Raw genomic sequence first — 16,809 nt, 5'->3', positions numbered from 1 at the left:
TGTGGCAGTGGTTTCACTTGGAAGAAACATCAGGCCTAATACCCACCAACACCTTGATGAAAATCCAAATGGGCTTTTGTTTTATGTGAGTCACCGAGGACCAGTGTTTTGGATTTCAACAGGAAGTAAGATGCTGATGGGAAATGCCCCTTTGCTCTTAGAGTATATGTGATATATGTGTAATAAAACATAATAAAGTTACATTTTATTATACTTTATTTCTTTAGCACCTTTCAAAACAAGAAGTCCAAGGTGATTCAGGTGGAAAGTAACTAAGTACATTCACTCAAGTGCTGTTATATCTACTGAAATAAAATTCTGAGTTACTATATTCTGAGTTTACTTGAGTGTTTTAATTTTCTACAACTTACTTCTTCTGAATTTCAGAAGCTCTACTACATTTAGTAGTAGTGTAACCGAATGCAGATTTTAAAACCCAAATAAGCATATAAAATACAATGCATGTTGTATCCAGTATCCAGTTTACAGTAAATTAAACCACCAACAGTATAACATAAAGCTCTGCTGCAGCCATCTACATTATTAAAATGCATCATACTGCATAAATAATAATAATCTAACATTATAATGTTTAATAATGTAACAACAGCAGAACCCATTTTGGCTGCATATTGATGACTTACTTTAAATACATTGTCTTGATAATGCTTGTTTACTTTTACTTAAGTATGATTTTGAATGCAGGAGTTGTACTTGTAACAGAGTGTTTTTAAATTGTTGTATTGCTAGTTTTCCTCAAGACAAAGATCCTAATACTTTTTCCAACACTGTTCAATACAACTTTAATGTACTTGAGTATTTCCATCTCGTGTTACTTATGCTTGTGCTCCACCACATTTCAGAGGCAAATATTAATTTTTGCTAGACACCTTTACTTTGATCAAACTTGAAGATCAACATCTTAAATATAAATGATCACTTTTTAAAATATGATGCATTATTATAGATTTGACAACACGAAAGTATATAAAGCAGTTAAAATTGTCTCCGTTACTTCAGCCAGCTTCAACGTTACAAGTACTTGATGCATCAATAGTAATAATCCAATAATAAACATATATATAGTAAATTTTACTGGCAATACTTGTGCATATTTACATAAGTAAAATGAGAATGGAGGATTTTTACTTGTAACAGAGTATTTTTATGGTGTGGTTTTGGTACTTTTACTTTAATGATCTAAATACACAAAATCCATCACTGTGATTTGCAGGAGCACATAAAATATCATGAAATACAACAAGAAATTCAGGAAATGGTCATTAATGGAGAAATAAAACAAAATAAAAAGAACATAAATCTACTGGACTATTTGTAAAAAAAAATGCCAGCCTACACAGGTTGTTTGGTTTTTTACAATGTGGCCCAGACTCAGCTAACCTGAAAGTGTGAACCATAAATAACCATGAAATAAAAATTGCAATACTTACTACACTATTTTAGGGCCTTTTGTTGGTATTAGTTAAATTGTATCACTTGGAAATAATCATCCAAATATATAAAACATAGTAAGTAACAATAACAATGACAAGGGCCGTGCAGCACCATGAGTTTACTTTTGATATTTTAAGAACATTTAGCTGATAATGCTTTTACTTTGTGTTATCACATACTTGATCTGAATACCATGTCACTTACTACTACCATAGTAATAGTCCAACAAGGACATTTAATGTATTTCCTTGATCAGATTGATATAAATGTAGGATGACAAAGACTCACATTTGACTATGGATTGTAATCACTGAAGTGAGTTTAAGCAGGAGGAGTTTTGGCCTCTTGCTTTAAATTATGTAATAGCGGATTTTTGAAATATTCACACCATCCAGAAAGCCAGTCAATCGTCTTTATTTGTCTCTTGTCAGCAGTCTACAAGTCTTTCTGTCGCACCTAAAACCTCAGCTGTCCTGGAGACAAACCGGACTGGTCCGTCCAGTTCCTCTGTCCTGGGTGGGAATTCATCATGCCAACTGATGCTGGCTGAAATGTGAAGAATGTGTTGGCAAGAGCTTACCTGCTTCCCAGTGGTGAACATGCTATACAGCTCAACATTCATTCAATGCAATTATTCAGCCATTTATGCAGTTACTTTTACCACAATAAGCTCATTCAGTTAGGAGAGGCACTATGATGGCAGTGTTTTTATACTTTTAATTGCACATAAAATAATAAAGCCACTTTACACTGTTGATTAAAGTTTTCTCATATTTTATGGAAACAGTGTCCTGATGGCAGACAGTACTAATACAGGCACCAGTACATACAGCATTTTTTTCTGATCCACTTGTGCTTTCGTTCCCCTTTCTTCCCCTGTAGTTTTAGTCACAAATCATATTGTGCATTTGCAAAATCCCACATGTGCAAAGTACAAAGACACCTGACCTTAAATAAATCTTTTGCATTCCATTGTGATGAGGTATGATAATGTCAATGAAAGTACAGTGGAAGAATGTGTGCAGTTACTAAGGTGACAGAAGCAATTCTGGTGTATTTCAGCATTATGGATCCGCCATCTGAAGGCAGTTTTTATTTCCGTCAGAAGTATTTCTTCAGTAGAAAGTAGTTCCAACAAAAACATCGTTCATTGTAGTCTTGCTACAGTGATTTATGTTCATTCATGTATGTGTTGGTCTGTGTACTGGAGGCTTCAGTGTTGCATAATTCAATTAGCACCTGATAATGTAGCATAATGGTGTATTGAATAATATTTTTTTTTTTACGAATACCCTTATTATTGCTTTGCGTGCTTATAGACAAAATTACGTTTGGCTTATTTGTGTGCCTAACTGCTTGGCTAATTCATTTTTCTCTTTGAAAAAAAAATTGTATTAATATCCATTGGTGGAACCAGACATCTTCAAACCAAGGCAAGTAAAACCAAAACTATTATCAAAGCTAGATACTAAGTAAGTAAGTAAAACATTTTTTTGTAATTTGGATGAACAGACCTGTTTTCGTGCTGTAACATTTTGCTCTAACAAAATCTGTAACTCTTACATTTCATTTTTGAAATCAAATTCTTTCTGCCGCAGGAGACGTTACATTGGAGGCTTATTGCCGTCCCTGTCCAGTCCAACAAACCAGCAGCCAATGTGGTGGATGTGACAGCAGATGGAGGAGCTTTAAGAGGGTCGGCCATTCCTCCAACTAGGTTAAGCTGAGAGGTCACTTCAGCGAGAAGACATAAAGAAAGGAGCTTTATGAATATGTACAAATGTTTTGCAATTGATGTTTGTCTCAAAGAGCTGCAATACTGTATTTTAATAAATGGTCAGTTTTCTAACTTACTGTCCACACACAGTATGTCTGGACTGGTAGAATATGTTTTGAATGTTAAAAAAAATTGTTAATGATACATTTTGTGTTCAGCTTCCTTTTGCCTCTATGAGTTTACCTTTTCTTTTCCCCTCGGCGTCGATGACCCCCTAGCTGTGAGGTTGAGTTCTTGTCATTGTGTACAGTAAATGTGAATGCTTTCACAGTTACTGAGGGATGGCCCGAAGTTACACACAGCGTGGCCCTCTGAACTGCATTAAACCCCATATGTGGGCCCCATTTCACCTGTGAGACAATAGCATATTGTGATTAAAGACCACAACCCAGTGAAGCAGAGAACCTAATAACAACAACACACATACAATCAGTTACACTTTAAGGGTTATAATTTAGTTTTCTAGAAAGTATTTTCTTTTTTTTAGCCCCACTAGCGCCGTGGCTCTAGGTAGGGCTATGCTGCAGAATAATATATCTCAACAAGTATTGGATGGATTGCCATACATTTTTGTAAAGAAATTCATGGTCTCCAGAGGCTGAATCCTATTGACTTTAGTGAGCCTCTTATTTTTCCTCGGGTACCAGTAGGAGGTTAACATTTAGCTCTTTATTTAAATATTTCGATAACTACTGCATGATTTACTGTAACATTTTGTTCATGCTTTATGGTCCTCAGAATATGATTTATGATAACTCTGATCTCCTGACTTTTGGTCCAGCGCCTACATCTGGCCAAAATTTCCATCTGTCTGATATATTGGTTTATGGCCAAATACCTGCAAAATGACAACAACCTCACCTGTGCTTTGGGTTTAGTGCTAATTAGCAAACAGTGGCAGGCTCTAAACCAACACAGTGAAAATGGAAAACATCATACTTGCTTAACATCAGCATGCTTGTATTATTGCAAGCATGTTAGCGCGCTGACGTGTGCATCTAGTACACCCTCACAGAGCTGCAGACTGTCAATCTTGTTTTTATGAAACACATCAGGAAAGCACATAGGCTATATATATTCAAATTAAGTACACAAATGCCATATACAGTGGGTACGGAAAGTATTCAGACCCCTTTAAATTTTTCACTCTTTGTTTCATTGCAGCCATTTTCCAAAAATCAAAAAAGTTCATTTTATTTCTCAGTAATGTACACTCAGCACCCCATCTTGACAGAAAAAAACAGAAATGTAGAAATTTTTGCAAATTTATTAAAAAAGAAAAACTGAAATATCACATGGTCATAAGTATTCAGACCCTTTGCTCAGTATTTAGTAGAAGCACCCTTTTGATCTAATACAGCCATGAGTCGTTTTGGGAAAGATGCAACAAGTTTTTCACATCTGGATTTGGGTATCCTCTGCCATTCCTCCTTACAGATCCTCTCCAGTTCTGTCAGGTTGGATGGTAAACGTTGGTGGACAGCCATTTTCAGGTCTCTCCAGAGATGCTCAATTGGGTTTAAGTCAGGGCTCTGGCTGGGCCATTCAAGAACAGCCACGGAGTTGTTGTGAAGCCACTCCTTCGTTATTTTAGCGGTGTGCTTAGGGTCATTGTCTTGTTGGAAGGTAAACCTTCGGCCCAGTCTGAGGTCCAGAGCACTCTGGAAAAGGTTTTCGTCCAGGATATCCCTGTACTTGGCCGCATTCATCTTTCCCTCGATTGCAACCAGTCGTCCTGTCCCTGCAGCTGAAAAACACCCCCACAGCATGATGCTGCCACCACCATGCTTCACTGTTGAGACTGTATTGGACAGGTGATGAGCAGTGCCTGGTTTTCTCCACACATACCGCTTAGAATTAAGGCCAAAAAGTTCTATCTTGGTCTCATCAGACCAGAGGATCTTATTTATCACCATCTTGGAGTCCTTCAGGTATTTTTTAGCAAACTCCATGCGGGCTTTCATGTGTCTTGCACTGAGGAGAGGCTTCCGTCGGGCCACTCTGCCATAAAGCCCCGACTGGTGGATTGCTGCAGTGATGGTTGACTTACTACAACTTTCTCCCATCTCCCGACTGCATCTCTGGAGCTCAGCCACAGTGACCTTTGGGTTCTTCTTTACCTCTCTCACCAAGGCTCTTCTCCCCCGATAGCTCAGTTTGGCCGGACGGCCAGCTCTAGGAAGGGTTCTGGTCGTCCCAAACGTCTTCCATTTGAGGATTATGGAGGCCACTGTGCTCTTAGGAACCTTAAGTGCAGCAGAAATTTTTTGTAACCTTGGCCAGATCTGTGCCTTGCCACAATTCTGTCTCTGAGCTCTTCAGGCAGTTCCTTTGACCTCATGATTCTCATTTGCTCTGACATGCACTGTGAGCTGTAAGGTCTTATATAGACAGGTGTGTGGCTTTCCTAATCAAGTCCAATCAGTATAATCAAACACAGCTGGACTCAAATGAAGGTGTAGAACCATCTCAAGGATGATCAGAAGAAATAGACAGCACCTGAGTTAAATATGAGTGTCACGGCAAAGGGTCTGAATACTTATGACCATGTGATATTTCAGTTTTTCTTTTTTAATAAATTTGCAAAAATTTCTACATTTCTGTTTTTTTCTGTCAAGATGGGGTGCTGAGTGTACATTACTGAGAAATAAAATGAACTTTTTTGATTTTTGGAAAATGGCTGCAATGAAACAAAGAGTGAAAAATTTAAAGGGGTCTGAATACTTTCCGTACCCACTGTACTACTATCACAGCTTGTGCACACATGTGCAAAACAGGCAGGAATAAAAAAGATGCATTAAAATCAGCAACAAGCTAAGGGGGATAGGAATTAAAATATATTCACAATTACAGAAAAAAGTATACATAATATGCTTTATGTTGCATGCACACAACCAAAATAAGTGTTTGGGAGAAACAATTATTTCTTTGGGAAAAGTAGATAAACATCAAACTCAACATCAAAATATTAGCTATTTGTGTTGTAGAGTTCATCAAGCACAATCACGCCAAATTGGTTAAATGAGCAGTAACAATTGATATTTGATTCATAAAAGCCAGTCAGAAATCTTAAATATTTGTTATTGGTCAGCTGGTGTTGTGTCCTGTACACAAGGAGTTATTTTTGCTCTTAGGTCTGTTTAATTAGTTAAGTTTCTGCTGGCAAGAAAAGAGGATTACAACTTCTGAGCCTTTCACAGAGAGATGATTGGCTAACACACACACTGACTCCTGCTGCTTGTTTTTTAGTCTGCATACTAGCCATGCCTGGACACTTGGTGAATGCAGTATATTCAGTTGTTACAATTTTTTCACAATCGTTGCTTTGAAAAACAGACATGGGAAACTTCACTGGGTCGACTGTGGATGAACTAGAAGCTTGCCAGAGTCATCAGTGGTACAGAAAATTCATGACCGAGTGCCCATCTGGACTTGTCACCTATTACGAGTTCAAGCAATTATTTGGCCTGAGGAATCTGTCGGATACGTCAAATGCCTACGTTGAGACAATGTTTAAAACATTCGATTTGAATGGTGTAAGATCATTTTTAATCTTCTAGCAGTCTATATGTTATAATCTTCTAATGTTACTGTATGTCAGTAGAGGTAAAGTGTACATTTAATGTATTGATTTGCATGTAGATAGCTTATGACTTTGCTGCTAATATGAGTAAACTAAATCATATTCATAATATAATACTGAAACTCTACTACTACTATTATCAAAAATAAGAATTATAATCATCATCATCATCATCAGAGAACCCACAAAGATTTGGAAAAAAAAACCATGTTTATTTGTACTTTATATTCACCAGTTACCCCTATATCATGTCTCTTTGTAGACTTACAGACTTACATGAGAACAGTATGAGCAAAGACACTCTTCATGTTCATCCCAGCTTTTAGAAAAGTAAAAAGTAAAAAGAAAAGTATTTTGATTCGGTGTCTGCTTGTGTTTTCATAAGAGGAAAGTTCATGTATTAATTCTAATGGTGTGTTAATTCTGCTACGAGAAATGTTTGAAAGAAACCTATTAGAGAGGGAGCTTATCCCTTCCGACGGTGCTTACCTAACTAGGCTAACCTACAACCTTAAACAAGACAGGTGCAACCTCTTTTTACAAACATGTAAGCTATCATTGTGTTTCCAATAATAGTGTCTTTATCCAGAAGTTATTAGATCATTATTGGAGGTATTAGGCCTACATTTAAAGAAAGTATTAAATGGGTGGGCAACAGGCCTTACTGTCACAATTTGACAGTTTTTTTGCACAGCCCTAAATGGGGCAGGATTAAACCTTGAATGTCATTCACCTCTGCCTATGACAATATTCATGTTGAGCTTTTCTTTTGTATGATGGATACATGGATTTCATGGAGTATGTAGCCGCTCTGAGCCTGGTTCTGAAAGGAGGGGTGCAGCAGAAGCTCCGCTGGTACTTTAAACTGTATGATATCGACCGGAGTGGCTGCATCGACCGTGAGGAGCTGCTTCTGATAATTAAGGTGTGCATGAGCCTTCTGCTTAACCAATGGCTTATAGCAAATCCAAAGTCATGTACTGAAACAACTGCTCAGACCACTGGGTTTAAATGACACTCAAGGCACAGAAATGCATGGGACACCATGTGGTAATGCAATGTGCTGAGGCAAGCAGCTGACACTTTGCTGACATCTACTGGTTGAAGAAATGTAAGCAACAACTAAGCAATGTATGTGTCGGTCTTTAACTGCTTTCTTTGTGTCATGTTTAGTCCATCCATGCAATCAGTGGAATTCCAGGTGAGATGTCAGCAGAGGACTTTGCCAACATGGTGTTTGACAAGATTGACACCAATGGAGATGGTGAGACCCAAGGACGAGACCAACAGGGTTAGGGGGTGATAGATCTTAACTGTGGCAAAAAATTCACTAAAAATGAATCTGCATCACCACCGGCAGTGAAGGATTTGAGTTCAGTGAGTGAATGAGTGTGTGTGTTTTTTCCATTTCAATTTTCCAGGTGAACTGTCCTATGAGGAGTTCATGGAGGGGGTTCAGAATGACGAAATGCTGCAGAAGACACTAACAGAGCGCTTGGACCTCACACACATTGTAAAAAAAATACAAGGAGAAATGAGGACCAAAATGTAATATTTCCAATGTTACGTACCCCTAAAATATATTTTTTTGTATAATTGTGCCACAGCCGAATGATTGAAGATGAATTCAGGATAAATGGATGTGGACAAATCTATCCATCTATATCAAAAGTTGTATTTAATGAAAGGACACACACTTTGAAATGCAGAAAAGTAAGCTACCTCTGTGAAAAAAATAATGGAGTCAGGATGCTACTTTATGATAAAATGTCTTCTTGTCAGCTTCAGGTTCTGAAATAACTGAAGCAAATTTAATGGGTCTACGTTATAACGTTAATAACTTAGATTATTTAACTGTATCAGCGTTCAGGTGCATCCTCTGCTGGAAAAAACTTTGCATGATTTCTGTGCTCATTAAGTGCCATTATTGCCATTCATTGTAGCCATTGTATGCTGTTTGACATTACATAAGTGTTGAACTTCATGTATGTGTAAAATATGTGTAAAAACCAACCAGTAGAATCCAGAGACCCTTTGACTTTCTTAATTGTAGTGTTTTATATACTGTACAGTAAAGCCTCCTGAGATGTCCCCTCTTCTGAGCAATGCAGAGATGTTTTGTACATTAAAGCCTTTACAGAAAATCTCTTTTATACTTTGAATGAATTAGATACAAAAAACTACATCCACTGAGGTAGGCAGGACAGTAGCTGTAATGTTTAATTTAAAATAAACAACTTTACCTTTAATCAGCCTCTAGTTGGATTCTGACTGACTGTTTATTATTTAGGACAACCTCAGGGCATTTCCATGTTTCTCCCTTAAGTTATTTTTTTGTATTACTCAAAGCAAAGTAAGTGGAAACAACTAACAACTCTAGCAGCTTTTATACAACTGTGACTAGTCCTTTTTTATATATATTTATATATAATATTTAGTTGTTCATCGATTAAAGTTCCACATGTGATTAGCTTCTGATGCTGTCAAGTATGTCGGCTTGTAAGTTTATGTTTATAAAGAAAAATCTTTCATTTTGATATGTGCACATTCCTAATGGTGCAAAATGTGTTGCCAAATAAATGTTGTCGTAAATTGTAAAGCATGAAGCATATCTTGCGTTACAGTTTTTCTCAGTCGCTTTAGTACATTTCTCAGATCAGAATTGAAATTCACAAAATTACTTGTTCAGCCTCCACATCATCTCTTCACTTGTGCACATCATAAATGCAATTTCTCATTATTTTGAACAAATTGCAAATGTTTTGACACATTGATGAAAATGATCATGTACAATTGTCTGCTGTTTCCTACACTATCATTTGCTTATTTCATGCTGATCACATTGCTTGATACCGGTTCTCTCCAAAACATCTAGGCTAAAGGTCATTGCACAAGTCACTACATACAGGATGGTTAAACACATTGACAAAATCAAGAGGTATTGTCATTCTTTGCATACAAGTATACAGCTGAATGAAATATTGATTCTTACAGACCAAGGTACACACACAAAGTAAGAATTAACAACAACAAATCACAACACACAACAAAAGCAACAGACCATTCATTTGATAGGCACAGTATCAAACATAGTAGGCTAAACAGTAACAATACACAGTGAGCAGTGAATAGTGCAAATCGCCAGCATATATATATATATATATATATATATATATATATATATATAGCCTATGTTATGGCATGCTGTTTAGGAAATATATGTATATGAAGTTTGTCCGTCTGAATATATGGAATGAAAGTCTGAAAATATTGAATGAAAGTCTGAATATATTGAATGAAATTCTGAATATATGGAATAAACCTTTTTTTTAATAATATCTCATCGTGGAAGATTGAATGCAGGAAACTACCCAGGACAGTTCCCGTTTATCAGGCAAACAGAAACAAGCCTTCAATCTCACAAGTGCCCCCTACACCAGCATATGTTAGCTCAGATCCGAACTAATCTTTTGAACACCAAAGTCACACAAAAAGCTTTAAAAAGCAATAACGCAATAAATAACGCAATAACCTGGCAGCAGTAACATTAAAATTACTGATTATGTCAATGGAGTTTAGTGGCTTTGACGAGAGCGATAAAGCGGTTATTTCTGGCGAAATACAGGATCTTACTTTTTAAACAACAATTCAAATGCATTCAGTTATATTGTTACTGCCTGTGTCCTGAGCCCTTTTGGGTGGACAGACAAAGATTGTAGATAGGTACTGGTGTGGGGGGGCACCTGTGAGGTTAAAGGCATAGGCCTAGTGTTAGGATGATCTAAGAAATGTACCAAAGCGACAAACTAAGCAAAAACTGTAATATGGACCAAAGTCTCTGAGGATGGTTTCCAACACCTTGTTGATAGTATGCTACAGAGAATTAAGGGAGTTCTGAAGGCTTATTTGTATATGCATACTGAGCTCATGTAAATCCTTTGTGATGCAGCTGGCACTAAATTTAGTTAATTTGAACCCAAAATAACCCAACACACCCAGCCAAATCCACCTGTCCAACCATCCACCCCCATCCTAGAATGCACAACAAATAATTAGCATCACATGGCAACAGGCTCATCATGCATATGATGCCGAAACTAGGAAATCCAAGGGGAAAGGTGCACAGCTGATAGACACATGCTCTCAAAGCCATGTTTCAGTTAGTTTCAGGGAGTGGTTTGTTATAGTCGGCTGTTTTGGCGACTAGCGACGACATCATCATCCCACGTCCACTTAACTTGTGCCACTTGAATCTATTCTTATTTTTCCTGGAAACTCCTGGAAACAAACTGCCTACCAGCTGAGTCAAGTCATATCAGCCATATTGTCTGCAATCTGAGTTCTTGGTGTTAACCAACTTAGGGATATTCACGTAGGCCACTTGTAATAAACCCTTTAGATGAACATTTTTTTTCTCCTCACACTCTCAAAGGAAATAACTAAGTAGGCTAACCAACATCAGCGGAGAAAAATAACAAAAAAACGGTGTAAAAACCCTAACTGCGTAAATTAAACCTCGTCTTGTAAACTGATGATTCAGCAATTCTAATGTGATCTACTTCCATGAAAAACGACTAAAAGTAGATTTATTTTTTCCTAAATTTCTCTGAACGTTATATGATATAAGCATGTATAATGACATTAGATTATTGATGAAAAACAACCATGTAAATGTCAAATGTAAATGCTATCAAAATATTTCTAAAAAAGCCAGTGCTTATGTCGAGATCCGGATTATTTATGTGACTATAATTAGAAGTAGGCTAAGTATTTCTGTATCAGAATAATTTTGCATGGCTCACAGTGAAATGCTCAGATGCTCGTGGGAAGAAAAAATGCACCGTCAACGTGCCTCATTAAAAAGCTGTCTCCCAGCTACTCGGCTCGCGAAAGGTGTGTCACCGACGTGACGTCACGCCCGTACCTGAGTTTCGGTGTGCAAAGGGGAAGGGCAAACCGAGCGAGCAACACCAGCTCTTTAGAGTTCTCCGAGATAAACGTACCTCTTGGTGTTGTTCTCACCCACTTTCGTCGAGGTGATTATCGATTAACTTTGTTTTGAGAGTCTGCAGTGGTTTGGGGGGGATTTGAGGAGGACGCACACGGTTTTATTCGTCAGCAGGCCGACGAGGAAAGACTTCTTCCACTTCCTGGTTTACTACAGGTATGTGTGTCTTTCTTTAGTATCGTGTTTGGTCGGTTTTTTATTTATTTTTTTTAAATTTAATTTTTGGATCAATTTGACTGTAATTCTCACATTTAAAGATAGACTGGCCTATCATACAAGGTCTAACCTGCAAGCAGCTGCAATAGCCTGGTATGCCAAACAAATAGTGTAAGTTATGCCTGGCAAGGTGTGGACAAACAGTTTAAAATTTTTGGAACATCCGGATTTGCAGGCTTTCAGCTGCAGCATTGTTTGTCACAGATGAGACTATATAGCCCTTGGCGGTCGAGGAAGTTATTCGGAGTTATAACCTACCTTGGACTGACGGGTTTGTGTTTACTTGACAGCCAGGATGTCGGTCACCCCTCGACGTGTGAGGCTGAAACCTTGGCTGGTCGCTCAGGTAGACAGCGGGCGATACCCGGGTCTGGTGTGGATGGACCGTGAAAACATGCGCTTCAAGATTCCGTGGAAACACGCCACACGCCACACACCCCAGCACGAGGACGAGGACACCATATTTAAGGTGATTCCTCTTGCCTACTCTTAACAAAGGCCTATGGTATGAAAACATTCACACACACACAAATGTAAAGTAGCCTACTCTGAGGCCACAATCAGAACATGTAAATCTTGAGATGGAAATGGATTGGACACTCGATTTTTTTTTTCTTTTAAGCAAGTTTATGTTGCTTAAATATGCAATAAAAGTGTACAATTATATAGCAAAACCTTTGCATGTATCTGGAGCAAAATCTTGTTTTGCAACCCATTTAAGCCTACATAGGGCTCTCTCCGGCTTGTAGCATTAGGAAAGATTGGTACAAGTCATCACATCATATTGGTATTGGTTCTGTATTTGTGTTACTGCTTTTAAAGAGTCAAGACAGGGATATATTATTATAAGACTAACTGCAGATATATGCAAGGAAAGATGTTAAACAAGATGTTAAGGCGAAATAATAAATAAAAAGAAAAAAGAGAGAGCGAAGACTGGTTTAAGATTACAAATACTAAAACAACTTTGCACTGAACAGCATTGGGTGACATTGTTCACAGGCTTCATTAGAAAGGAAGTATTTTTGGGGTGATGAATCTCTTAAGTGTCCTACTTTCAACAGTAAATGTGGATCCTGTATAGGAATATAAAAGTGTTTAAACAGGACAGTGATACTGATACCTCCGTTGTATTTAAATGTTCCTCCAGGCGTGGGCCGTGGAGACCGGGAAGTTCCAAGAGGGATCTGATGAACCTGATCCTGCAAAGTGGAAAGCTCAGCTTCGATGTGCCCTGAACAAAAGCCGAGAGTTCAAGCTGGTCTATGATGGTACCAAAGAGGTCCCCATGAATCCTTTGAAGATCTATGATGTCTGCGACATCCCACAGCCCCTCAGTAACCAGGGTAAACAAGAACTGGTTGAAGACGATCTTTACAGATTTGCTGCAATTTCACTTTCATTTTGTAAACATTACTATTTTATAATTGATGTATCTCGCCCCACAGGCTCCTCAGACGCTGGCTCCTGGACTCCGCATGATGAAGATGGTGGTGAGGAAGATGTTCCAGATACACCAGAGTCTCTCCCTCCATACCCATCCAACGGTGAGTAACTTCTCCTCACAGATTAAACCTTTATTTTTAATTGACCCTTTGCTAAGCAACGCCCTGAACACACAGCTGGCCATTCACAGCACAGAATAGGACTCTCTCTAACTGAGGTCTGACACTTTCATGGCTGCGCTCCATTGACTCTAATGCAAAAGGAGTCGTTTTCTAGCTGTCTTCTGCCGAGGCACTTGTAATAGTTACAGTCGCTAACCAGAGAGGTTGATAGGGGAAGTGTGATTTAATTCTCTTTCCAAAACCTAAAACCAATCCAGAAAAATGTCGGCTGTGGATTGTTTCTAATGTAATGTTAATTAGCAAACGGTAGCTAACTATGCAACAGCAAAACTGTCTGCTTCTTTCTGAGATCATTTTTCCAAAAACTAGAAAATATTTCTCCAGGGATTGCAGTAATAGACAGTGGCAGTCCATCAAGCAACAGTAACAAAGGTGGGCGTGGCTTAGCGAAGGGTCAATTTACTGGCAGCAAATTTATTCTTCTCTCTTTCCTCATGTAGGCACCAGTCCCTCTCCTCTCATTATGTGGTCTCCTATGAGCGCAGATTCCTCCCTGCAGCCTTCCAGTTGCCCCCCTTCAAATGAGGTCTGGCCTAAAGAGGAGCCTGTGGATGTGGAGATGCACCCCACACCCATGGTCGACATGCCCCCTGCTCCTCTGTCTGATCACTCACTGCAGCCCCCTCCTCTACCCGACGCCCTGTTTGCCTCTCCAGAAACGTGGATCAGTTCCCTCCCGAGTGAGTACATGCTTCCTCCAGTGTGGTTGAAAAATGTGGAAATCCATTGACCACCACACATAATTAGGAGACAGTTGACCTAAATTCACCAGTACAGGGTAACTCCAAACCTTGGTAGCACTTCAGATACACTGAGGACACTGTATTCTTTTTTGGGGGGGGTGAACTTTCTCTGAAATTGAAGCAAATCTTCAGTTGTTGCACGAAACATGGTTTTAACACGTGCCTACATTCATCTCCAACCCAGTGACTGACCTGGAGGTGCAGTTCCTGTACAGAGGGAAGGAGATGTGTCCCACAGTGACCGTCAGTAACCCACAGGGCTGCAGGCTGTTCTACGGGGACCTCGGCCCCATGGTCAACCAGGAGGAGCTGTTCGGGCCGGTGAACCTGGAACAGCTACGCTTTCCGACCACCGAGCACATTCCCAACGACAAGCAGAGGGTTTTCACTAGCCGCCTGCTGGATGTGATGGACAGAGGCCTAATCCTGGAGGTAAGCGGCCACGATATCTACGCAGTCCGCCTCTGCCAGTGTAAGGTGTACTGGTCCGGTCCTTGTGCTCCAAATCAAGCTGCACCAAATCTTATTGAGCGCCAGAGGAAGATCAAACTCTTTTGCCTGGAGTCTTTCCTCAGTGGTAAGTAGAATTCTTACGTTTATCGGGACAATTAGTAAAATTGGGTTATATGTTGATTTAATTTATTTGTAATATTCTCTGAGAAAGAGAACTAATAAATGTTTTTTTTTTATTGTGTGCAGGAGTGATAGCCCACCAGCGTGGCCAGACACCAAGCCCTCCTTCATTTGAAATCAACCTGTGTTTTGGAGAGGAGTGGCCCGATGGAAGGCCCAAGGAGAGAAAACTGATCATGGTTCAGGTGAGAAATGTTGACAGTTTTTATAACAAGACTTTGAGTGAGGTAATGAATCTTTGTCGGCATCGAGCGGCAATACAGAGTAGACTATTTACCTCATACCTGTGAATAGTTTACTCCATTAAGATGGTAAACTCCATGGAAATATTTTGCTGCTTGAAAAAACACTTTGAAAATAATTTATATAAAAGCAGAAATATCACTTCTCATTTGAACATTTACTAAACTCTTTACACCCTTTTTCACACAACTCTCGTATTTCTCTTCTCATCAATAAGCTTTACTCTTTTGTTGTTTAGACTCTCTGATTGTGTGACTCATTCTGGTCCTCTGTCATGCAGATCATTCCAGTGGTGGCACGCATGCTGAGCGAGATGTTTTCCGGAGACAACACACGATCCTTTGACAGCGGCAGCGTTCGCCTGCAGATTTCAATCCCAGATATCAAAGACAACATAGTGGCCCACCTAAAGCAGCTGTACTGCCTGCTGCAGACCCACCAGGGCCAGGATGGCTGGGCTTTGCCCCCTGGTTCAGGCCTGAGCATCACCCAGGCTCTGCAGACACAGTAAAGCAGTCCGCACTGTGAACTATATCATTTATCGGTTTATGTTTCACACTGCTACTGAGGGTTACCTACTGCTAGCAAAGAAGTACTTATGTGTTATCATATTTAGTAGTGTGCACAATATGCTGTAGGATTCGTACGCTTTCCAGCTTTCTCTAGAATAAATGTACTGTGACTATGCTTTTCTGTAGGTAGAAAGAGTAGTGCCTGGAGGCCTGCATTACTCTGCATTATGTGTGCAGGGACCGTAGACTGCATGGGCCAAAGTCCTGCTTGCTGCAATAGAACATTTAACATGGTTAATGAGTTACAGAAATTGCCCCGTGCCTTATTTATCTAAAACGGGTGAGTGATTACCAAACTTTCCTAGAGTCAAGAAACAGGGCCCAGTGATTTTTTTTTTTTTTTTTTTTTTTTAATCTTGTGACCTCATGTAAACTTTTTTGACATCTAGCACAGCATGATCTTTGTATATTTGGGACAACATACAGGCACATGTGAATGAAAGCATTGCTGGTTTCTTCTTACATTCATTATGGCTAAACAGTCCCGCTGTCCTCAGTGTGTGAGATCCCACTATCCTGCGAGCGCATGTGTATATAAGTGTTTCAAATTACTTCACAAATGACAACAAGTCGTCCCATTTGACAGAAGTATATGTTTTCGGGTCACCTGGCCTGCAGTTTTGTTCTCAGTTGTTTTTATTGTTCCATTTATATTGTAGGATATTTTTGTATTCCCATCTTTGATTTTAAGCCATTTATTGTATCCAGGAGGCCATTTAAGTAGACAACATTCAGCAATGTGGATCTGTTTTAATATGGATGCCACTGCACTTTGGGGTGCTGAATTATGTTTTATGCCCAGAGTGCATTTATCCTATGATTGTTTATTTAATCAATAAAATCAAAATAACATTGGACTTTATAAGTTACTTTAATTATTAAAAACAACTGTTTATGGGCAATATTTTTAAATGTGTATAATGCAGCATTGCTTTCCAATTTACTTTTATT

The 16,809-nt window shown here is 39.0% G+C and overlaps 2 protein-coding genes and 1 long non-coding RNA gene across 5 annotated transcripts; 2 read left to right on the top strand and 1 right to left on the bottom strand.

Annotated features, from left to right (window-relative positions):
* Positions 1-2,158: 2,158 nt before the first annotated feature.
* Positions 2,159-12,431, bottom strand: LOC119886505. The gene is made up of 3 exons (XR_005441493.1): positions 12,298-12,431; positions 3,416-3,582; positions 2,159-3,189 (listed from the first exon to the last, which is right to left on the bottom strand). It is a non-coding gene; the product is annotated as an uncharacterized LOC119886505 (long non-coding RNA).
* On the top strand, positions 6,325-9,157 carry LOC119886504 (guanylyl cyclase-activating protein 1). Its single transcript, XM_038697290.1, has 4 exons — positions 6,325-6,767; positions 7,590-7,740; positions 7,989-8,079; positions 8,237-9,157. The coding sequence occupies exons 1-4, from the start codon at positions 6,571-6,573 to the stop codon at positions 8,365-8,367; spliced, it is 570 nt and encodes a 189-aa protein (XP_038553218.1). The 5' UTR covers positions 6,325-6,570; the 3' UTR covers positions 8,368-9,157.
* irf6 (interferon regulatory factor 6) lies at positions 11,736-16,715 on the top strand. Of its 3 annotated transcripts, none has more exons than XM_038697288.1 (8): positions 11,736-11,979; positions 12,334-12,508; positions 13,190-13,385; positions 13,488-13,586; positions 14,108-14,347; positions 14,595-14,987; positions 15,110-15,228; positions 15,567-16,715. In XM_038697288.1, exons 2-8 carry the CDS (start codon positions 12,335-12,337, stop codon positions 15,795-15,797), a joined length of 1,452 nt encoding a protein of 483 aa, XP_038553216.1. In that variant the 5' UTR covers positions 11,736-11,979; position 12,334; the 3' UTR covers positions 15,798-16,715. The 3 variants fall into 3 exon arrangements, with proteins under 3 accessions (XP_038553216.1, XP_038553217.1, XP_038553215.1); XM_038697289.1 differs by having other exon boundaries at positions 12,330-12,508; positions 14,153-14,347; XM_038697287.1 differs by having other exon boundaries at positions 11,737-11,979; positions 12,330-12,508.
* Positions 16,716-16,809: the final 94 nt, after the last annotated feature.

The sequence above is a fragment of the Micropterus salmoides genome, unplaced genomic scaffold, assembly GCF_014851395.1.
Source record: "Micropterus salmoides isolate LMB-PRFRI ecotype aquatic unplaced genomic scaffold, ASM1485139v1 Ms_hic_scaffold_4, whole genome shotgun sequence".
NCBI classification, from domain to species: Eukaryota; Metazoa; Chordata; class Actinopteri; order Centrarchiformes; family Centrarchidae; genus Micropterus; species Micropterus salmoides.
Note: the sequence above shows the minus strand (reverse complement) of the source record. Positions and strands in the feature narration are given on the sequence as shown.